The 25,598-nt window shown below is 43.1% G+C and overlaps 1 protein-coding gene across 1 annotated transcript in view; it reads left to right on the top strand.

Annotated features, from left to right (window-relative positions):
• Positions 1-940: 940 nt before the first annotated feature.
• The window catches only part of LOC139444004 (uncharacterized), a 35,555-nt gene continuing 10,897 nt past the window's right edge, over positions 941-25,598 (top strand). Inside the window, exons 1-2 of the mRNA XM_071224904.1 lie at positions 941-1,239; positions 20,634-20,880. Coding sequence (XP_071081005.1) covers positions 20,789-20,880 — 92 coding nt within the window. The 5' untranslated portion in view covers positions 941-1,239; positions 20,634-20,788. The remainder of the gene's footprint in view (positions 1,240-20,633; positions 20,881-25,598) is intronic.

Raw genomic sequence — 25,598 nt, 5'->3', positions numbered from 1 at the left:
AGGACATGTACTTGTTGATAAGGTTACCTGTACAATCGGTTTATGTTACCTGTAAATCAATCTGTTACCTGTATACATCAGTGTTTGTTAAATATGTAAAATTGGTTTGTTTTGCGATATCTTTTCGTCGTGATATAGGAAACTACCTCACTCACTCCCGATTGCGTGGATCGATCCTCATGATGTCAATCACTGGATTGTCTGGTCCAGACTCGATTATTTACAGACCGCCGTCATATAGCTGGAATATTGCTGAGTGCGGCGTTAAACAACAAACAAAAAAACACTCACTCACTCACTCACTCACAAGCGCCTGGAAAGACTTGCATCTCTGAGAACCAGTTTCTGCTTAAATCTGGACATGGTATATTCTTGCTATTTTCAGTTACGAATACAAAATGGTAAAAGCTGTCGCCCTCAGCAACCGCAATGACAACTCAGCAAAGCCGCCATACTCCCCTTTGGGAAAATATCCGCCAACATGGACATTCTGTAACGGAAAGATTCCCGATGACAACAATAGCGGGACTTCATAGGATTAAACATGGCCATATTATGACCGACATGTATTCATGTGCAACCAGACACCTATGTGCAACCAGACACCTCATTTGCTTCAACTGGACAACTATGCCATACAACTCTAGGATCGACTTCGCTAAATGGCGAAAACGGATCTCTAGCGCGTGTTTTTCATTAAATGTCAACCACAGTTTACACTGAATTATCAGGACTGTATCGATCGCCAAGCTGTCCGACACTGAATCGATCTCGCCTGGTGTTTTGTAAGAAATACTACAACTGCATCTATAGACAAGTCGATAACAGCAATATCTAGGTAAGAGTAACATATTTGTCGTTTCCCGCCAAACTCTCAATCAATGCGGTATGGCCATCTGCCGCAGTCCGTGGGATGAGATCGCACAAGGCTCCCAGTTCTCGGAGAGATTGGATGTGTTCCTACACAACTGTTGCATAGATATGTCTAGTGGTGAAGGTCGTGTATCCAGGTGTGCGAGGAAGTGTCATAGCAGCGAGCAGACGACAATGTTTCCAGGGTGGAAGTAAAGCTTAAAGTTTTTCTGAGGGACGGGAACGTTTTTTATTGAAAGGACGTACAGTGTTCCAGATCACACTACATATGTAGATGTTGTCGGAGTCTACCAAACAACAACTACCGGGACGGTGAATGAGAGAACGTGTTCATCGTTAGACACAGGAATGGTGTGAATTGAACAGGTACGTATTATTGTTGGCTATTAGTCACTGAAACCTACTTTCCGTGACATGTAAACGTGATGTTCACACACTGGTGTCAATAAACGCCACATGTGGCCGTGTCGTCCACGAGACGATGTATAGAAATGTACACGTGTGTCCATGTATATGGTGATAGTTTATGTTGATTGAATATTGTAATTCTATAACATTGGTGTCGATCGTCCATTGGAACATGTGTCCTCTTTATCCATACAATGCAAATGGGACATTGTATTATGAGGCTGCCCAACTGTTGTTAACAGCTGAGGGGCTGCCAAACCTACCCTGCACTGTGTGACGCCCATTAGCACCAGTTGAAAGTTGCTATGACATCAATAGATATAGATGACCATACCCTCCATACCCTGTTGTGAGGAATGTCCCCGCCATGCTGTTATTACTCCTGTATACTTCTGTTTACTCTTTGCTTACATACATACTTTAATAGTCATTACAGAACGAGAACAGGGAAGTGATTTCCCAAAGGTAAACATGCGATAAATGGCATCCAAGATTCATTTATTTCGCTTAAACAGTTCGTTGAACGTGTTAGGCTATAACATCCAGGTTGATAGTATTGAACATGGCAGGTGTAATTACTACGTGTGCACGGGGATATACAGACAAATATTATTAGAATTTCTCTCAGCCATTGGTCTGTTAATAGATACGGTATTGTGTTCAGCATGCCTATAGTGGGTGTCTGGCATTATCGATAGGCGTGTAACCGGCCACTCTGTATTGATCACGGCAGCGTCCCGGATGTGAAATATGCACGGTAATGACCTATGACAACCATGTAGTGGTCAGTATCCTTTGTGTTGACCAGTGACAACCATGTAGAGGTCATTATCCCTTGTGTTGATCTATGACAACAATGTAGAGGTCAGTATCCTTTGTGTTGACCAATGACAACCATGTAGAGGTCAGTATCCTTTGTGTTGATCTATGACAACCATGTAGAGGTCAGCATCCTTTGTGTTGACCAGTGACAACCATGTAGAGGTCAGTATCCTTTGTGTTGACCTATGACAACCATGTAGAGGTCTGTATCCTTTGTATTGACCTATGACAACCATGTAGAGGTCTGTATCCTTTGTGTTGACCAGTGACAACCATGTAGTGGTCAGTATCCTTTGTGTTGACCTATGACAACCATGTAGAGGTCAGTATCCTTTGTGTTGACCTATGACAACAATGTAGAGGTCAGTATCCTTTGTGTTGATCTATGACAACCATGTAGAGGTCAGTATCCTTTGTGTTGACCAGTGACAACCATGTAGAGGTCTGTATCCCTTGTATTGATCTATGACAACCATGTAGAGGTCTGTATCCCTTGTATTGATCTATGACTTCACGTAGAGGTCAGTTTCCTTTGTGTTGACCTTTGACATCATTTAGATGACAGTATCCTTTGTGTTGACCTTTGACATCATGTAGAGGTCAGTATCCTTTGTGTTGACCCTTGACATCATGTAGCTGTGAAAAGTTTATGAATTGACCTCTGAAAAAATCAGTGATGATACCGGGTGTTCGTGAAAAGCGATGTCCCCAAAATATTAAACTGAGGCGGTCAAATAAACAGAAACATTCAGACGACGTGGATGTGAAGTTTCGAAAGTAAATAAAGATTTTTCGATCCACCCTTTTCGTTATATGGATGCCTTTTGGTTTAGTTAGGATTCAATCCTTTATCTATGAATTATGCGAATGTGACACTACAGCCAATAGTTGACAACCGCCCCATCGATATCATCCACTCAGTAAAGCGATTGTGACCAAGTTAAAGCGTACTTTTACGACGACACAATGCAAAATTTTTTGTTGTGTTGAATGCAGACATATGATACACGCACACTCCCATTATCGTCCCACACATGGGGAATATATTGATCATCTGCAGGGGAAATGGGTCGTCATATCACCCCGCATGGAATAAACACGTGGTTCCCCAACACCTGGACGTAGTGTAGGGCTAGGAGGGGGAAGGGCTAGGGGAAGTTGGGTGGGTGGGTGGGTTGGTGGGTGGGTGGGTTGGTGGGCTTCACTTTGTTGTATTGTGTTATGTTAGGTTGTGTTAAGTTGTATAGATCCAGGAGGTTATCCTTGAAGGTGTAGAATAACAGACATCCAGAAGCTCGTAGGACAAAAGTGTATTAACACAACCTGATGTTGTGTTCTATACCATGCCAAAGTTTGATTGTTTGTCGTGCCGATAGAAGTCGTGTTGTGATATCGTTCTTCAAGTTGATCGTGTCTATAGAGGTCATGTGGTGATATCGTTCTTCAAGTTGATCGTGTCTATAGAGGTCATGTTGCAATATCGTTCTTCAAGTTGATTGTGTCCATAGAGGTCATGTTGTGATATCGTTCTTCAAGTTGATCGTGTCTATAGAGGTAATGTTGCTATTTCGTTCTTCAAGTTGATCGTGTCTATAGAGGTAATGTTGTGATATCGTTCTTCAAGTTAATCGTGTCTATAGAAGTAATGTTGCTATTTCGTTCTTCAAGTTGATCGTGTTCATAGAGGTAATGTTGTGATATCGTTCTTCAAGTTGATCGTGTCCATAGAGGTAATGTTGCTATTTCGTTCTTCAAGTTGATCGTGTCTTTAGAGGTAATGTTGCTATTTCGTTCTTCAAGTTGATCGTGTCTATAGAGGTCATGTGGTGATATCGTTCTTCAAGTTGATCGTGTCCATAGAGGTAATGTTGCTATTTCGTTCTTCAAGTTGATCGTGTCTATAGAGGTCATGTTGTGATATCGTTCTTCAAGTTGATCGTGTCCATAGAGGTAATGTTGCTATTTCGTTCTTCAAGTTGATCGTGTCTATAGAGGTCATGATGTTCACAATGTAATATTGTCTTGACGTTCATAATGTAATATTTTGACGCTGTTCTTCAAGACTGTCATGCCTAGATATAACATATTCTGACGTCGGCAATGCCTTTTCGTGCCCTACATGCTTTACTTTATATAGTCACCTTCCTGCATGTACACTAACATCATCCTAAATGCCATGCTGTATAAATCGGAACATAGTTGTCCGAATAATGTATATATGGAGAGATCGATAATGGCAACGTGCGTGATACCATATATCATAGACAGATCGCTCAAACGTTCCATGCTACTGGACGTCCATCAGATCGACCAACATATAAAACATTATCAGTGATCAGAGAATAGAAGACTTGTAAATTATTTAAGTGTTGAGTTTCTGAAGTACGCCAGCAGCACAATAATAGCCCACAGGGGGCCTGCTACGTTGTTCTACTGGACATACACGCGGATCAATACTCGTTTTCCATAACGTCAGTACAAAGAGCAATGTGTTTTTCATGAATTGATTCAATAAATTGACTTCATGTCGCAAGCAGAATGGTTTTTCGAACCAATAGTTTTGCTTATATCTCCTACATGCAATATATTAACACACACACGCTGTCATTTCAAACCCTGTATATGTTAGTTTGATAACAGAATATGTCCAAACTACCCTCCCTATGAAGACACAGTTGCTTATTGGTTTAAGCAATACCATATAGTGATTACTTATCGATGTTCTTACATCGACGATCGACCTCGTGTTTGTCTGCGCCACGTTTTGTTTCTAACGCGGAACTAGATTCAGTGGAGGAGAGGTGAGGTGAGGTGAGGTGAGGTGAGGTGAGGTGAGGTGAGATGGGGTTTAACGTCAAGTTAAAGTTATTACATTGACATAGCGACACGCATGCCCGTTACATAGTGCTAGCCCACCGGGATGCCATGCCTAAAATTAAAATGGATACCTCATTCAGACACTCCTTAGTGCTGAAGGCCAGGCTGGGTAACAACAAGTACCATCTTTTAACGTCTTTCGATATGACGCAGCCGGACCATCGAACTACCGACCTCCCGATCTCTGTGGGTCGAACCACCGATATTCCCCTCTCGGGGCAGAAACAGTATACTGACCCTGAGCAGACCAATCCTTGTTTTATCCCCTAAAAGCCGAGCACCAGGCAAGGGAACAACGGGTACCATCTTTTAGCGTCGTTTGGTAAGACGCGGCCGGGGATAGAACCACCGACCTTCCGCTCTCCGGGCAGACACTCTGCCCATTAGACCACGGAGGCGGTCAGGTTCAGTAGACGTAACGTACAATTGCTATGGCTGTGCCATCAAGTAAGTTCAAGGATGCCATCGATACAAGGCGTCCGTCAAAACAGCAAACGTGTGCTCTCGGCAGTGATCGTTCGTGAGCTGATAATGACGTAGAAATACGTCTAAGAATGAATGGTTACAAATATAACAAGCCGCACAATCATACATAATGTCACTCCGTGAACAATAATATTGCACGATTGAAAATATTCCTGGGCCCACTTGCACAAAGCGATCTTAGCACTAAGACTATAGTAAGCCTATGTTAAAGTATGGGAGTTAAGATCATCTTAGCGCTAAGATCGCTTTGTGCAAGTGGGCCCTGAATTGAAAATATTCCCGGGCCCACTTGCACAAAGCGATCTTAGCGCTAAGACTATCGTAAGCCTATGTTAAAGTATGGGAGTTAAGATCATCTTAGCGCTAAGATCGCTTTGTGCAAGTGGGCCCTGGTCATTATCAGCGTTCTTTCAATGACATTTATTCATGTCCGTGAGGCTCTTGTTGGGAAGAATTTATTTTCGCAATTTCTTATCCTGGCAAATGTCAGGTATCACCGACACATTAGCAAAGACACAGTACAATTTATATTTAAGGCTTTTACTTGTGCTAATTGTGAATATAATGGGTAGAAGGTATCACTGTCCAAATGCAGTCGGAAGTTGAACATCTCCATCCCTTTCAACGTGACAGAGGGCATTATGGGCTCTCGAGATATGTCAAGATTGTAATGAACACCGTTACCAAGTTCAGAGACATGCACAAGTAACCAATGGCAACACTCGCCACATTGGTCAACATTGTCGTCTGCCAGGTAACGCCGCCAGGTGGACAACCAGGATGCCTTCCAGGAAACACTTCACGCGTAGAGCGTAAAAGAATGGAAACACTATTGTAATGACACGTGCTCACAAAACGAGCGCGTTTCCGGTCCAGTCATGGCGAGATCTCAAGGAAGGTCGAGGTCGCTTTGAAGGCACGCAACAGAGAAAACTCAACCGTTAAAAGACATCAATAAAATTAACTCCGTCAGGGCTGTACCTGTCTGACTGCCCTCCGTTGTACAAATACGGAAAAGCTTTCACAGTGCTGCCACACGCGATGGTTGATTGCAGAACTTGTAGATGACCACAGGCCATGTATTTTTTATCATAGGGAGTATTTAAAGCTTGAACTGGCTTCACGTCTTAAACGCCATGTCACGATGCGGTGCTGTTGTGGTAGGTTCTCAACGGGCTTGCTTTAATATACGCCAGTTTGTATCACTTTAAATACTTCAAATATATTGATGTAGCACCAAGAACAATATGCCTTATATGACTTACTTAAAAGAGTAAAGTGGGCTTTAATTGAAATGTATTCTCTTTTATTAACTTGTCAGTAGCTGTTATAAATGGCGTTTCATTGTTCATATCTTAAGAAGGATCACTATTATTTGGAAATAAAAAAACGTCAACGCCAGAGAATAACCAGTCTCGATTTTCCATTGGGCGTAAAAGGCAAAACAATTGTGAAAATTTAATGATTCAGGATTCACACATGCAATAAATTAACGATAGTATGAACTAATCTAGTGATACAGGGGGACGGATGGCCCAGTCGTCTAAGGCGACGCGATTCGCTGTTCAGAATTGCGTCCCTTGGGTACGCCAGAAACCTATGATTGTGGGTTCAAATCCCGATTCGCCCCGATTATGTTTCTAGGTTTGTCAGCACCATACCCGCGCTCGTGGGTTTCACCGAAGTGGTACATGTCTGAGACCTGCATCACTTCGGGCTTTCCTCCCACATTAAGCCGTGATAAAACTGGAATACTGTTAAAAGCGGTGTTAAACCCAACTGACTCACTCACTCACGCACTCTAGTGATACCTACAGCTAAACATACCCTTCTTTACCAGCAGATCGGATCTCCGAGTAGTCAGTGCCATTGTTCGATTCCTCACATGGGTTCTCTTATATTGGTCTCATAGTGCTTAAACTGGCACATAACCTCTCCCATTTACTCATGGTATCTTAAGGTGTTGTTATATGGTTCAAAAGTCCCAATACAAAATGCCATAATAATCGGTTATCGAATCCATTCATGAATGGGTCTGTGTAATGGTTATGTTACATATTCTTGTTCCAAGTTCCAAGACAGTCATGTTCGATGATGTCGACTTCCGACCACGCGTGACAAGCTGGGAAGGCCGACCAGTGATCTATATTGACACTGGGTTTTAACGACAGTCCAGACGGTATTGACCTCCACACAGTGATACTAATGAACACATCATGGCTTTGCTTGCATGTACATTCATTGTCGTAATTTGAGCCAATCGTTGATGCATTATGCTAAGTACTTCCGGTGCGGGATAGGATCCGTCTTGGAGTAAGAAACTTTGACCTTAGCAAGTTTCTTGTTGAGAGCTGGGACCGTATCCTGCTGAGACGTAACTTGTCACTGAGATCCTATGACCCGAGTCTAACTGACTAAAATATCCAACAATGAGTGAGTGAGTGAGTGAGTGAGTGAGTGACAAATATGTTACTCTAACCTAGATATTGCTGTTATCGACTTGTCTATAGATGCAGTTGTAATATTTCTTACAAAACACCAGGCGAGATCGATTTAGTGTCGGACAGCTTGGCGATCGATACAGTCCTGATAATTCAGTGTAAACTGTGGTTGACATTTAATGAAAAACACGCGCTAGAGATCCGTTTTCGCCATTTAGCGAAGTCGATCCTAGAGTTGTATGGCATAGTTGTCCAGTTGAAGCAAATGAGGTGTCTGGTTGCACATGAGGTGTCTGGTTGCACATGAGGTGTCTGGTGGCACATGAGGTGTCTGGTTGCACATGAGGTGTCTGGTGGCACATGAATACATGTCGGTCATAATATGGCCATGTTTAATCCTATGAAGTCCCGCTATTGTCGTCATCGGGAACCTTTCCGTTACAGAATGTCCATGTTGGCGGATATTTTCCCAAAGGGGAGGATGGCGGCTTTGCTGAGTTGTCATTGCGGTTGCTGAGGGCGACAGTTTTTACCATTTTGTATTTGTAACTGAAAATAGCAAGAATATACCATGTCCAGATTTAAGCAGAAACTGGTTCTTTGAGGTGTTAGCCTTTCCAGGCGCTTGTTCTTGTACATTGGGCTTCTGTGAGTGAGTGAGTGAGTGAGTGAGTGAGTGAGTGCAGGTTTACGCTGCATGCTGCAATGTTCCAGACATATCACAAATATGGTTTCTCACGTTTTATCAATGTGGGTAATCAAGCTATGGTCTTCGGTGTGACGAGGAATGATTGCCTCTCGAACTTAATTGCCAAAGACCTTCGGATACCCGACAGAACACAATTATTACAGATTTACAGCTGCCTTACAAAACAAAACTATAACAATCTTTACAGCTGCCACACTGAACATGATTATATCAGAATTTCAGCTGACGCCAGAACATGTAGCTTGGATCACGTGATCTACCACCAGGTCATGTGACCAACAATGCGCATAATCCTTATGAAATATGAATATTGTAATTACAATAAGACCATTTCTATAATCATAAAAGCAACCTGTGCTGAAAGAAGAGTTCGTTGTACGTGTTTATGAATCACTATCAAATAGTGAGGATACCTGGTGTTCGCAAACAGGTGAGCGTATCCTGCCCCACCGGTGGTACCCGTCAAACACATGCAAAGGCAAGTCAAATGTTCACCCAGACAAAAACCCATAGTAACATATGGTACAAAATATAGACATCATTTCTGTCACCGATGTGTCAATTTTTGAAATGTCCTCCGCATGTCTACCATAAAAATGTTTTGAAAGATTTACTAACGCCTTGAAAGCTGTAACCCTGATCAAATTCAGAACAATATTGTTAGACATAAATTGAGTTGACTATTTGAAGGTAGAAGTTGTCTATGTGATCTCCAGACCACATAGACCACGTGACTTGCAAATCATATCTAAAGAACATGACCTATACAGGTATGGTTACTTTAAGCTAGACCCGTCAAGATGCGGCAACCAATGCTTGTCGTAAGAGGCAACTAACGGGATCGGGTGGTCAGCCTCGCTGACTTGTTTGATGCATGTCATCGTATCCCAAATGCGGAGATCGATGCTCATGATGTCAATCACTGGGTTCTCTGATCCGGACTAGGTTATCTAGAGACCATTATCATTCAGCTGGAAGATTGCTGAGTGCTGCGTTAAACAATAAATACCAGTAAAGAAACAAACCTCTGAGAGCGTACCCTTTGGCCAGTCGAGAAAGGCAAACATACTTATAAGGGCAGATCGACAGATAGGCAGATATACATATAGGCTGTCATACTCACACGGGCAGATCGACAGATAGGCAGATATATATATAGGCAGTCATACTCACACGGGCAGATCGACAGATAGGCAGATATACACGCAGATATATTATTTCCAGAAAGTCGTTGCATAGCTGGAATATTGCAGAATGCGGCGTTAAACAGGTATACCCAATATCAATATGATAAAACAGTTGATTTCATTACAGACATTAAATTGAGTTAACGTGTAGAATTAAGGTTATAAATTACCAATAACCGGTACGGGACTTTGGACAGCTTAATATTAAAATTCACAAGTTATCCCAAAATGGTTCATGTCAGACTGAATGTCATCTCAAACTGAATATTCCAATCCCATTACACTGACGTGAGCCAGTCGACCCTCATCAATGGCGACTACACAAATGTGAAGCACTTGGGATAATTCGATATCTCGCATTGTGGATACCAATCTGAATTCCGAGGAGTAAAAGGCTGAACAAGACAGACATAGCGAGGAGGTGTTGGAGATTTAATGTCGAAATTATTCCATAACAAACATACTCTGTACCGGGATGAAATGCTACGTAGGGGTCTGACCTTTCCGCGTAATTCTGTTATGTATAATGCGGATAGTGTGGGTGTATCAGTAATAGCTTCATCTTCCATATGCTTTAATGAAACGTCCCGAGTGCCACCATTGAAGTTTCGTGATGGAAACACTGTGGCCATTAATGTCAGGTTCAGCCCTGAAACGTAAACTTAAGGTCAAGGTCACCGTACAGGTGGCAACGTGTCTTGGAATGAAGTGAATACACTATCGTTGTCATAAAATATAGTTTATTTTCATTTGCTGTTAAAATATATTCTTACATAAAGGCCAGAGTCATAGATGGCCCAGTGGGCTAAGGCACTCCGCGTTTAGTGTTTCGGCATTAAACCGCCAAGGTTCGAATCAAACATTCTTCACCCATTTTAATCGTTGGTTTGACTGCAGCATATCCATGGTTGATGGTTCCACAAAAGATCTACGTGACTTTTGGTTTTCCTTCCACATTAAACGGATACGCTGTGTTTTAACTCCCGTTCTAATCAAACCGCATTAAACTCAATCTCAATCCCTGATGTAACCTATAAAAAAGTCTTGTATTAGGAGTGTGAAAAGTTACTTGTTACATTTTCTCTGAAGTATGTCTAAAATAAATTTCAAATTGCTGCACGTAGCTTGATAAAAAAAATATGTTGGAAAAAGCTTTAAATTGATGACACTTGTAACGACAGCATGATCTATATTAAGACGTCGCATCCCAATGTCGGAGATGGAATTACGTTAGATTTTGGCTAGGTTTGCCTTTCATGTGAACGGACGTCTTCTCTGATCCAGAGTGTCTGCACGCCACGACCTTTTACATACTTATAGAACATGTTCTGATGCGATGACATTTCAGAGTATGCAGTGCCGCGGTTTGGGAGATTTTCCTTTAGGGCTATTATCTAAGTCAATGACAGCATCAATGACGTCACCAAAGATTTCAAGGCGTTTTTTGTTTCTTTTATGGCTTTCATGAACTTTTAAGTATTAAAAATATCACTAACCTAAACTAATAAATGTAAAGGTTCGAGATCAGAGATTTAATAAGAATGTGCATTTTCAATGTATTAAAAAAGGCATTCACTCGGAATGAAAACTATTTAGTTTTGTATCCCATTTATTACAAGGATGATTCTCATCCTAAAGTCGGAGATGGGCGTAGAAATTATCAACAAAATTACACAATAGTCTATTGTCCTTATAATAAATATAGCAAAGTGCGTATGAATACAAAGTATGCAAAACACATAGAGCCGGATCACTCCACGCATGCAAGGGGTCCGCCTATGATTTAAAACAGATAGTAGTTCTCGGTACCGCTAAACAGTTTAGATATAGCGAGAACTAAGAACTTCGTTTGTTTGTTTGTTGTTTAACGCCGCACTCAGCAATATTCCAGCCATATGATGGCGGTCTGTAAAAACTCGGGTCTAAACCGGACAGTGATTGACATCATGAGCATCGATCCGTGCAATATGAATAATGTCTTCAATGAGATTGGCAGGCGATTCTACATGAAATTATATTTTCGTCTAGATGAAACACATTAACTTTTTTTTATGAAACGTTTATGTAATGTACGATACATGTATGTCTCCATACGTCATGGAAGGGTTCGTTTCATTGAATATACCTACATCATAAGGTATCCATTATTGATTTAGGGTCAAACCCAAAAGGTGAAAATTCACTTATCAGCAAATCAAATTGCATGCACATGTTATGGCACGCGTTACAACGTTACAAACAGAATTTAAGAAAGCAGTTAATCTAACACTCGTGTAATAGAATGTCAGACATTATTTGCATCAAGGCTCCATCTTTACATGCATAGATACACACACACACACACACACACACACACACACACACACACACACACACACACACACACACACACTGATAAACTGTCTAACAAAAGGGTAACATTTAACTTGGAAGTGAATGATTTCGTTTGCCTGGCAGTCTGTGTATATCCCGCTAGAGGGCACTAAGCTCGTGTATGATTCTTCTTGATTGGAAGGGCCGCTGACATTTGTGACAACCTCAGCACACCATAACATGTTCCTGGAAGCCAATAACAATATACAACATATTGACGAGTGCTACCTGTCAAACCAGCTGACAGATAATCTGCGTCATTTACCTGGGCCGTGTCGTGGGGGTATTCCTGGATCAGACACAACACAACAATTTAATGACTTGCCCGGTGATATGGCAAACATTCACTTTATTGAGGACAAAACTATTTTTGAAGGACATATTGGTATAACAGAGAGAGATAGAGAGAGAGATTGAGTGAGAGAGATTGAGTGAGAGAGATTGAGTGAGAGAGATAGAGTGAGTGAGTGAGTATGGTTTTACGCCGCTTTTAGCAATATCCCAGCAATATCACGGCGGGGGACACCAGAAATGGGCTTCACACATTGTACCCATGTCGGGAATCGAACCCGGGTCTTCGGCTTGACGAGCGAACGCTTAAAGCACTAGGCTACCCGACCGCCCCAGAGATAGAGAGATAGAGAGAGATAGAGTGAGAGAGAGAGAGAGGGATTCAGAGAGAGGGATGGTGAGGTGAAATGGGGTTTAACGTCGCGTCCAAGATTATTGCACTTATATAGCGACGTGCATGCATGTGTGTGTGTGTGTGTGTGTGTGTGTGTGTGTGTGTGTGTGTGTGTGTGTGTGTGTGTGTGTGTGTGTGTGTCTGCTTGTACTAGTCCGGACTGCTGCCGATGTATAGTGCTAGCTCACTGAGCTACCATGCCGCAGTTTAACATGAATACCCCACTCAGACACAGTATACTGACTGCGAGCCGACCTGTCCTTGTTTTAGCCCCTTAATGCCGAGCGCCAGACAGGGTAACAACAAGTACCATCTTTTAACGTATTTTGGTATGACGCGGCCGGGGATCGAACTCCGGACCTTCCGCTCTCCGAGCGGACGCTCTATCACTAGACACGGAGGGGATCGGGGTGAGAAAGAGATAAATAGAGATAGAGAGATTAATCTTGAGACACTTTATACTTTGCCAATATATTCGAAGCGTTCTACTATCAATATTAAAGTAAAGGAAAGTATCGAGTAAGGTCCTAGAGCTTTTTCCAATCATATTGATTGTCAATATATCGATTTTAACTCGAATCACCAGTGTTTAAATGCTTAATGCAAAAAAATACGTGTGCAATTTATTACGCTCAAGAATAGGAGCTTCACACAGAGTACCGGCGAGGGAATCCGACCTTCACCGTCGACGTGACCATCCGACATCTCCACATCTATGCCGTAAGATTTGATATGTCCCAATAGTTGGGACACGTCCCGCGACAAGCATTGCATCGGCATCTATGGCAACGCAATTCGTTAAACTCATATGACAACAATATGGCGGAATGAGGCCTACAACGTCACTAATTCATCCTCGCTTCCCATCGTAGATTATCGTACCGGTGTTAACGAGGGACAGATACGTGGTCATGGTAACCTTGATATGCACAAGCGTGCGTCATTGTTTACCTTGGCCGTAACTCTAACTGTATATGCAAGTGAAGTGTGACGTCCCAGTCAGCCCTCGTGATACGTACATTTGTTGAAGTAATGTACTTTGGGAGAAGCGAGTTTCACATTCATCACCGCTGTCCTTGACAGATCAGCAATATCCATTATGACACATGGAAGTCTGCCAAATGGAATCACGACTGGGGCAGCACAGCCTCGGCTTGGTTATCGGGTGTCGAGTGTTTGTCAGTCATATTGATGTTATGCCTCTGATTGGGTTATGATACGAGGAGCTAATGGTATTACAGCATAGGTTGTCGCAATATGTAGGTGAGTGAGTGAGTGAGTGAGTGAGTGTTGGTTTGTTTGTTGTTTAACGCCACACTCACCAATATTACAGCTACATGACGGCGATCTGTAAAAAGTCGAGTCTGGACCAGATAATCAAGTGATTGACATCATGAGCATCAGCTATATGACGGTGGTCTGTAAATATTCGTTTGTGGACCAGACAATCCATTGACATTATGAGCACCGATACACGCCACTGGGATTGCTAATATGCATCAACAAAATCAGCGAGCCTGACCACCCGATCCCGTTAGTCGCCTCTTACGACACGCATAGTCGTCTTTTACGGCAAGCATGGGTTGCTGAAGATCTAATTCTATCCCGGATCTTCGTGAGTGAGTGAGTGAGGAGGGGTGAGTAAGTGAGTGGGGAGGGTTGAGTGAGTGGAGGGGAGTGAGTAAGTGAGTGAATGGGAGGGGTGAGTGAGTGAGTGAGTGTGTGAGTGGGGAGGGATGTGGTGGGTGAGTAAGTGAGTGGGGAGGTGTGTGGATGGGTTTGTGAGTGAATGAGTGGGTGAGTGTGTGAGTAAGTGAGTGGGGAGGTGTGTGGATGGGTTTGTGAGTGAATGAGTGGGTGAGTGTGTGAGTAAGTGAGTGGGGAGGTGTGTGGATGGGTTTGTGAGTGAATGAGTGGGTGAGTGTGTGAGTGTGTAAGTGGGGAGGTGTGTGGATGGGTTTGTGAGTGAATGAGTGGGTGAGTGTGTGAGTGTGTAAGTGGGGAGGTGTGTGGATGGGTTTGTGAGTGAATGAGTGGGTGAGTGTGTGAGTGTGTGAGTGGGGAGGTGTGTGGATGGGTTTGTGAGTGAATGAGTGGGTGAGTGTGTGAGTGTGTAAGTGGGGAGGTGTGTGGATGGGTTTGTGAGTGAATGAGTGGGTGAGTGTGTGAGTAAGTGAGTGGGGAGGTGTGTGGATGGGTTTGTGAGTGAATGAGTGGGTGAGTGTGTGAGTGTGTAAGTGGGGAGGTGTGTGGATGGGTTTGTGAGTGAATGAGTGGGTGAGTGAGTTAGTGTGTAAGTGGGGAGGTGTGTGGATGGGTTTGTGAGTGAATGAGTGGGTGAGTGTGTGAGTGTGTAAGTGGGGAGGTGTGTGGATGGGTTTGTGAGTGAATGAGTGGGTGAGTGACTGAGTGTGTGAATGGGGAGGGATGTGGATGGGTTTGTGAGTGAATGAGTGGGTGAGTGAGTTAGTGTGTAAGTGGGGAGGTGTGTGGATGGGTTTGTGAGTGAATGAGTGGGTGAGTGAGTGAGAGTGTGAGTGGGGAGGTGTGTGGATGGGTTTGTGAGTGAATGAGTGGGTGAGTGAGTGATAACGCCGGTTGGAAGAGTATTACAGTAAGATCATGGCGTGTAAGTTTGATGTGGGAGAAACCCCCGAAACGGTGCAGGTCTTTGACGTTTCCACGTTTGAGAAAACCAAGAACATGGGTATTGTTGTCTTGTGTGTGTGATATTGAGTGAGTTACCATTTACCGATGTCAAATAGTTGCCACATAGTTGGGTGTGTTTCAGTCTACAAAAATTAATTATATACAGTATTAACATGTTTTCGAGACAAGCAAAACGGCGGTATTGAATATGCATTTGTAAATGAAATCAACACCATCACCAGGGATGGGTGAACGTATTTAATGTCCTGTACGCGTGATAACATCCTGAAAATATAAGCAATACATTCAACAACGATACATGTCACACAATGATAACACATGTAGGACCTCAGTGACTGACTGGTTGTTGTGGTCGAGTTTCTTGCTTAATGTAAACAGTCGAGTCTTTTGCTTAATGTAAATAGTCGAGTCTCTTGCTTGATGTAAACAGTCGAGTCTCTTGCTTAATATAAACAGTCAAGTCTCTCGCTTAATATAAACAGTCGAGTTTCGTACTTAATATAAACAGTCGAGTCTCTTGCTTAATATAAACATTCGAGTCACTTGCTTAATATAAATAGTCGAGTCACTTGCTTAATGTAAACATTCGAGTCTCTTGCTTAATATATACAGTCGAGTCTCTTGCTTAATACAAATAGTCGAGTCTCTTGCTGAATGTAAACAGTCGGGTCTCTTGCATGCTATAGTTAATCGAGTTTTGTGTTGAAAGTAGGTAATTGCTTCTTGAATCCAGCGAAACCTGCCGTGTAACGTGTTAAGAAAGGATTCTGCATCTTCGTTCATCCACTACTTATAGCTACAGTTCAAACATTTAAGTGTCTTCATTAAAACGCCATTTCCTGCGATGTGTCATCAATACAATCAAACCGTCTGGTAATAGTCAGAATTCATTGGTCAAATTATTGCAATATTTTAGACATATTGATCAATACATGCGTAATTTCCAATACATGCGTGCTCTGTATTCACAAGGCTAAGGGGCATTTGGGCCCTGTGTCAATACCCCCGTATAAGGACCCAACTATCGAGCCAGTCAGTCGGATTATCTGGTAGAAGCAACAGCTTGTCCCTCACCAGCATGAGATATAGTTCCATGTATAATCTACAGTCATCCGCCCCAATGAATACAAATAAATTTGCCATACACGCAGCTATTTAGTACCTATACAGACGCATAGTAGTGTGAATATATTGGGATGACGTTCGGGTGCTATTATATCACAACAATGAGAGGTATCGGTAACAAAACTATTTCAATTGAAACCTGAAATAGAAAGGGATTCAAATGTATGTCACATGTATGAGGTTGGGTCATATACTGCCGGGCAAAATAAAGTATACACTTGAATATATGATGTTACACAATTTACAAAAGTTATTAATACGCTACTTGGACGAAACAGTCGCCGAAACACTGCAAACTTATGGTCCAAAACCACAACTATGATTCCCGTATCAAATACATCACCATCGAATAATCATTACTTGTTTGTTTCATTTTAGCCACCATCAAACATAGTGTGTACTTTTTTTTGCCCGGCACTTTACAGGCTGATGCTATGCAGTACAACATTATTGTAAGAACTTGGTGTTATTTTACCATTATTTTAGTGAACACACTTACACCATCACTTGTTATTAACGTTATTTAGGTGAACATGCAGACACCATCACTGGGTATTAACGTTATTTAGGTGAACATACAGACACCATCACTTGATATTAATGTTATTCAGGTTAACAAACAGAGACTATCATTGGATATTATCGTTATTTAGGTGTACATCCAGACGCCATCACTTGATATTAACGTCATTTAGGTCAACATACAGACGCTATCACTTGGTATTAACGTTATCTAGGTGAACACAAATTAACCATCACTTGATATTAACGTTATTTAGGTGAACATACATTTAACCATCACTTGATATTAACGTTATTTAGGTGAACAAACAGACGCCATCACTGGATATCAACGTTATTTAGGTGAACAAACAGACGCCATCACTGGATTTCAACGTTATTTAGGTGAACAAACAGACACCAATAATGGATATTAACGTTGTTTAGGCGAACACACTCACACTATCACTTGATATTATCGTTATCCAGGTGAACACAGACGCCATCACTTGATATTAACGTTATGTAGGTGAACAAACAGACACCAATAATGGATATTAAGGTTATTTAGGCGTTAAAATCAATCAGGGTTCTGAGGTGTTTCATCACTACAGATCACTGGCCCTCTGAAATCAATCGGACGTCTTTCATCCCTCAAGATTATTGAAGATTTAAGTTATCAATAGTGTGTATACATCATATTCAAACTGAAAAATTAAGTCGAAAATAATCTTGAAAACTGTCTCATACTATCTTATCTTATATTATCGTATATCATCTTATGTTGAACAGTATCATGTTTTAGCTTGAAAATTCAAGTTATTAAGTTGAAAATTCAGGAGAAACTGAATTTAACAAATGAACTTTCACAGGTTTCGCGTTCTTCTTACAGTTGCCAGATAAGAAGAACTTGAATATTCAAGATAAGCATTTGCATTTTCAAGATAGAAAAACTAATTTTGTGTCCCTAATGGGCTTCCGTATGCTGCCCGTAACATTGTGTCAAATCAGAAACACCAAGCTTTCCTGCAGCGTTTTGACATCCGGGTAACACAATATAGGTGATGTCAGTGATGAATGCACTCAACAAGGCTCTTAGTTTATTTGATACATCAAATGGCAGCATCACTTCGTATAATGATGTTTCGTGTCACGTGACACTTCATCTAGCCATGAAACAAGAGTGTTATCACTGAGGACATATGCTCCGTCTCTTACAAAAACTATGGTTATTGTTATGATTATTGTTGAACAATGTTGTTTTATCTGATAAATTGCATAGTGCCGTCAATGGATCAAACATATGTAATCAACAGAATGTATCTTTTTGTGTTCGAAACATAATGATTGATGTCGTGCGCATGGATCCACGTTATTGGGATACGATAACATGCATCAACCAAGTCAGCGAGCCTGACCACCCGATCCCGTTAGTCTCTTCTTACGACAAGAGTTGTTAAAGACCAATTCTAACCCGGATGTGCACAGGGAAACAAGCATGGGTTGCTGAAGACCTCCACGGAGTGATACGGATCGCTTGCCGTATGAAAGGGATAGTAGTCCTTCCACAATGTGTGAGTGAGTGAGTTGGGTTTTACGCCGCTTTTAACAGTATTCCAGTTATATCACGGCGTGTCAGCTTAAAGTGGAAAGACGAAAGCCCGAAGTGATGCAGGTCGTCATCACTTCGGTGAAACCCACGAGCACGGGTATGGTGCTGACAAACCTAGAAACATTATCGGGGCGAACCGGGATTCAAACCCATAATCATAGGTTTCTGGCGTGCCCAGGGCCACCCGTGCTCCCCTTCCACAATGAACTCACTGTATGCTTCTGCGTATCTGTGTATCAATTGCTGTCAGGCAAATGAAAAGCATTTTAGAGCGTGTAATTACATAATATGTAACATAATAAAACTCCATAAATACCCGGGTCAGAATAGGTCTTCAGCAACCCATGCGTGCCGTAAGAGGCGACTAACTGGATCGGGTGGTCAGACTCACTGACTTGGTTGATGCATGTCATCGTGTCCCAATTGCATAGATCGATGCTTAAGATGTCAATCATTGGATTGTCTGGTCCTGACGGGATTATTCACAGACCGCAATCACATAGTAGGAATATTGCTGAGTGTGGTGTTAAACAACAAACGAACAAACTTATTGACATCATTTATAAAATAACAGTACTATAGAAATTAGGTCCGTTACTTTCCTTCCATCACGGATACTCGAAGCTACAATGGCCTCGATATGGGCTAGAGTTGGTCTAGTACCTGCATCCCTGGGGCGTATGATGCCTCATCCCGTTATCTCAAGCAATGACAGCTGATAATATACGAGGAACAAATGAGGGTGTATGGTTTGTGCAGCTATATATAGCCAATGGAACACAACCCAGAACATGGCGTTCCACGCGAAAAGTAATCTAGGAATTAAGACTGACCGTAATATTCCCAGCAAGCATGATGTCAGTGCAAACTCGCAATTCATACCGTCTCCGTTGCAGACATGGCAAAAAAATAATACGTTTTATAATAATCACCCGATCTATGATATTTCAAGTGTTCTGTTACCTTCATGGAGTGATTTTACAAACCAGACTTGCTAGCAATAATTCGTGTTTTATATAATGCTTGTTTTATAATTGGGAATTCATCGGGGAATGTCTGATTAATACCTGGTTAGTTAATCAGAGCAGGGGAAATTGAAACAGGCTTGGAAATACGTCCACCAGGTTCACGATGTGGAAACGAGCGGATATGACCGTAACATCAATTATCATTATTAGCAATTACTGATGGCCGTATCTCAGAACAGTCAGCGTTCTGGCAGGGTTCTGCTGTTGTGCTGGAGGTGGCTCACGTCTCCGTCGTTACTGCGGCGTGGATGTAGACGGTGGAAGCAGGGTCGAACTGATTACTGTAATTTAATCCGCTGAAGATGTAACAACGGTCAGCTGGGTGTACGTGTTACTTCACTCCCAGTTACAACGGCGAGCTGGTCATCTGGTTGTTACGTCATACGTGTAGACTGTGCGCATGCGTCAGCTTGGTGTAGATTAGTGCTTCCTGAGATAGCCTGGCTAGAAGAACAGTGCAAACAAAGGCTGTGAGCTATAGGTACATTGTTTAACCTGAGAGCTAGCATGGAGTTATCGTGGATGTATTAATTTGAAGGTTGCATCCCTGAGGTGTAACCTTTTTTTACACCATTGTTCTCGGTCGCTCGTGTGCGTCCCTTGGAGTGCCCTATCGTTGGTGTTGCGAGAAAACACGTGGTCAGAGTGAGAAGATAACACATTTATTTCCTGGCTGACCTGGTGTGTGATTAAACCCACGCCCCGTAACGTACTCACTTTTTTGAGCGGAATGATCCAAGATCGAGTATACTACAAGTTGCTGTTCTGTAACTGAAATATTTATAACGGATACATTCTGATACATATCTGAATATATTTATTTCATTCCATTTCAGGAAAATACTGTGATTTCCGTGGCGATGGAGCAGGAGTTCCCTCTGGACAATACGCCAAATGCATGCATACACGGGATACGGAGAAGACTTAAACGTGTTGTGCGACTGGCATGACGCACGAGATTTGAGAGTGAGCTGCGCGTGCAAGGCACAAGATGACGGTATATTTGCCTGGGACAGTGTTTGCAGGCATCCTTGGAGGATTGTTCTTTATCTCGTGTGTTCTGTCAGCCGTTAAAGCGTGCAGGTGGGTCGTCATTCAAAAACATGTCATATCCACCGTCAGTGTATGCTGGTGGGTCGTCATTCAAAAACATGTCATATCCACCGTCAGTGCATGCAGGTGGTTCGTCATTCAAAAACATGTCATATCAACCGTCAGTGCGTGCAGGTGGGTCGTCATTCAAAAACATGTCATATCCACCGTCAGTGCATGCAGGTGGTTCGTCATTCAAAAACATGTCATATCCACCGTCAGTGCATGCAGGTGGTTCGTCATTCAAAAACATATCATATCCACCGTCAGTGCATGCAGGTGGTTCGTCATTCAAAAACATGTCATATCCACCGTCAGTGGATGCAGGTGGTTCGTCATTCAAAAACATGTCATATCCACCGTCAGTGTATGCAGGTGGGTCGTCATTCAAAAACATGTCATATCCACCGTCAGTGTATGCAGGTGGGTCGTCATTCAAAAACATGTCATATCCACCGTCAGTGTATGCAGGTGGGTCGTCATTCAAAAACATGTCATATCGAACGTCAGTGTATGCAGGTGGGTCGTCATTCAAAAACATGTCATATCCACCGTCAGTGTATGCAGGTAGGTCGTCATTCAAAAACATGTCATATCCACCGTCAGTGCATGCAGGTGGGTCGTCATTCAAAAACATGTCAAATCCACCGTCAGTGCATGCAGGTGGTTCGTCATTCAAAAACATGTCATATCCACCGTCAGTGCATGCAGGTGGGTCGTCATTCAAAAACATGTCATATCCACCGTCAGTGTATGCAGGTGGGTCGTCATTCAAAAACATGTCATATCCACCGTCAGTGGATGCAGGTGGTTCGTCATTCAAAAACATGTCATATCCACCGTCAGTGTATGCAGGTGGGTCGTCATTCAAAAACATGTCATATCCACCGTCAGTGCATGCAGGTGGTTCGTCATTCAAAAACATGTCATATCCACCGTCAGTGTATGCAGGTGGGTCGTCATTCAAAAACATGTCATATCGAACGTCAGTGTATGCAGGTGGGTCGTCATTTTAAAAACCGTGTCATATCCACCGACAGTATATGCAGATGCGCTGTGATTTTAATACCGTGTCATATCCACCGTCAGTGTATGCAGGTGCGCTGTGATTTTAATACCGTGTCATATCCACCGTCAGTGTATGCAGGTGGGGCGTCATTTTATTACCGTGTCATATCCACCGTCAGTGTATGCAGGTTGGGGCGTAATTTTATTACCGTGTCATATCCAACGTCAGAGTACGCAGGTGCGCCGTGATTTTAATACCATGTCATATCCAGCGTCAGTGTATGCAGGGCCACCGTAACTTGTCATATCCACCGTAAGTGTATGTAGGAGCGCCAATACATTTATCACAAAATGATATATTTCAACATGATCATTACTTTTGCCTCTGGGTATATGTGACAGTATTTGTTTTGTACATTCCAATTTCACATTTCATCGCTTTCTTTGACATTTAAAATGTCTTTAGATGTCACAGAAATCGCTGAGAGATGGTGAATCGTGTTGATACATCTTGCCAGGTCAAGTTAAGTAACTTTGCTTTTAATCCCCGGAACTCGATTCGGTCCAATTCAAAGGTGTATGTTAAAGAAAAAGTTGTTACAGCACGATGTATAACTTTAGAAATTTTGCATTCATACATCATGTGCAATGCAGGATACATCTTTATGGAATATGTCCTCACTATGAGGGTATTACAGTATAGTAGATAAATGTTACAGGAACATTTGATCAGCTCTGAGTGGACGCTACTGAGACTGCCCTTACAAACAGGCGTTACGATCGATTACATTCACTCAACATGCTTCAGAGTGTGGGGCAGTCATTACCTTGTGGCCACTTCGACCAGTGGTCAGTGCTTTGTATGGGTAGGATCGTGTGATAACATGAGCGTGCATCCAACAAATAAAAACTGTGTATGTTACACCGGTTATTGATTCGAGGAGGCGGGGAAAGGCGGTTTAGGGTGCGTGGTGGCTGTCTATCAGCTGTAGTCCTAAAGTCCTTGTGTGCTTGCTGAACGACTGGCGCGTAACGCCAAGTCCGGTACTGTTATTAAAACACATCTGTGACGTCATTCTATTGTTTGAACGCTCCATTATTTTTCAGGATTGGAGTGAGTGAGTGAGTGAGTATTGTTTTACGCCGCTTTGAGCAATATTCCAGCAATATCACGGCGGGGGACGCCAGAAATGGGCTTCACGCATTTTTGTACCCATGTCGGGAATCGAACCCGGGTCTTCGGCGTAACGAGCGAACGCTTTAACCACTAGGCTACCCGACCGCCCTTCAGGATTGGAGAGTTGCTTGTCAACTGTACATTATCTTGAAGCAGCATTTGAAATTTTTTAAATATTTACAACTACAGAATATTTTTCAAAGTGTAAAAGTAGGGATGAGTTTTAAGTAGGGGAATATCCTCGTAACTCTCCATTCCTTAAAAGTAATGGGCCTCGGCCCCTGCGGGGCCTCTGCTCCATTATTTTTAAGGAATGGAGAGTTACTCGGACATTACCCTCTACAGAGTATCGCACGATTTTCCTCATATTCTCGGTAGTAGGGATAGTAGTAATGTAAGTAGTGGGGATAGTGGTGATGTCAGTAGTGGGATACTGGTGATGTCAGTAGTGGGGATACTGGTGATGTCAGCAGTGGGGATAGTGGTGATGTCAGTAGTGGGATACTGGTGATGTCAGTAGTGGGGATACTGGTGATGTCAGTAGTGGGGATACTGGTGATGTCAGTAGTGGGGATAGTGGTGATGTCAGTAGTGGGATACTGGTGATGTCAGTAGTGGGGATACTGGTGATGTCAGCAGTGGGGATAGTGGTGATGTCAGTAGTGGGATACTGGTGATGTCAGCAGTGGGGATAGTGGTGATGTCAGTAGTGGGGATACTGGTGATGTCAGCAGTGGGGATACTGGTGATGTCAGTAGTGGGGATACTGGTGATGTCAGTAGTGGGGATAGTGGTGATGTCAGTAGTGGGGATACTGGTGATGTCAGTAGTGGGGATAGTGGTGATGTCAGTAGTGGGGATAGTGGTGATGTCAGTAGTGGGATACTGGTGATGGCAGTAGTGGGGATACTGGTGATGTCAGCAGTGGGGATAGTGATGATGTCAGTAGTGGGATACTGGTGATGTCAGTAGTGGGGATAGTGGTGATGTCAGTAGTGGGGATACTGGTGATGTCAGCAGTGGGGATACTGGTGATGTCAGTAGTGGGGATACTGGTGATGTCAGTAGTGGGGATAGTGGTGATGTCAGTAGTGGGATACTGGTGATGTCAGTAGTGGGGATACTGGTGATGTCAGTAGTGGGGATAGTAGTGATGTCAGTAATGGGATACTGGTGATGTCAGTAGTGGGGATAGTGGTGATGGCAGTAGTGGGGATAGTGGTGATGTCAGTAGTGGGATACTGGTGATGTCAACAGTGGGGATAGTGGTGATGTAAGTAGTGGGATAGTGGTGATGTCAGTAGTGGGATAGTGGTGATGTCAGCAGTGGGGATACTAGTGATGTCAGCAGTGGGGATAGTGGAGATGTCAGTAGTGGGGATAGTGGTCATGTCAGCAGTGGGGATAGGTGTGATATCAGTAGTGGGGATAGTGGTGATGTCAGTAGTGGGATAGTGGTGATGACAGCAGTGGGGATAGTGGTGATGGCAGCAGTGGGGATAGTGGAGATGGCAGTAGTGGGATAGTGGTGATGGCAGTAGTGGGATAGTGGTGATGGCAGTAGTGGGATAGTGGTGATGTCAGCAGTGGGGATAGTGGAGATGACAGCAGTGGGGATAGTGGTTATGTCAGCAGTGGGGATAGTGGAAATATCAGCAGTGGGGATAGTAGTGATATCAGTAGTGGGATAGTGGTGATGGCAGCAGTGGGGATAGTGGAGATGGTAGTAGTGGGATAGTGGTGATGGCAGTAGTGGGGATAGTGGAGATGGTAGTAGTGGGATAGTGGTGATGGCAGTAGTGGGATAGTGGTGATGTCAGCAGTGGGGATAGTGGTGATGGCAGTAGTGGGATAGTGGTGATGGCAGTAGTGGGGATAGTGGTGATGGCAGTAGTGGGATAGTGGTGATGTCAGCAGTGGGGATAGTGGAGATGGCAGTAGTACGATAGTGGTGATGTCAGCAGTGGTGATAGTGGGGATGGCAGTAGTGGGATAGTGGTGATGTCAGCAGTGGGGATAGTGGTGATGTCAGCAGTGGGGATAGTGGTGATGTCAGTAGTGGGATAGTGGTGATGTCAGTAGTGGGGATAGTGGAGATGTCAGCAGTGGGGATAGTAGTGATATCAGTTGTGGGGATAGTGGTGATGTCAGCAGTGGGGATATTGGAGATGGCAGTAGTGGGATAGTGGTGATGGCAGTAGTGGGATAGTGGAGATGGCAGTAGTGGGATAGTGGTGATGTCAGCAGTGGGGATAGTGGTGATGTCAGCAGTGGGGATAGTGGTGATGTCAGTAGTGGGGATAGTGGAGATGTCAGCAGTGGGGATAGTAGTGATATCAGTTGTGGGGATAGTGGTGATGGCAGTAGTGGGATAGTGGTGATGTCAGCAATGGGGATAGTGGTGATATCAGTTGTGGGGATAGTGGTGATGGCAGTAGGGGAGATGGTGGTGATGACAGTAGGGGAGATGGTGGTGATGACAGTAGGGGAGATGGTGGACTTTAGAATGATATCTTGAGCAAAA

The sequence above is a fragment of the Haliotis cracherodii genome, unplaced genomic scaffold (assembly GCF_022045235.1).
Source record: "Haliotis cracherodii isolate W230 unplaced genomic scaffold, xgHalCrac1.p SCAF_5, whole genome shotgun sequence".
In the NCBI taxonomy this organism is placed as follows: domain Eukaryota; kingdom Metazoa; phylum Mollusca; class Gastropoda; order Lepetellida; family Haliotidae; genus Haliotis; species Haliotis cracherodii.
This window is presented reverse-complemented; position numbering and strand designations above follow the sequence as displayed.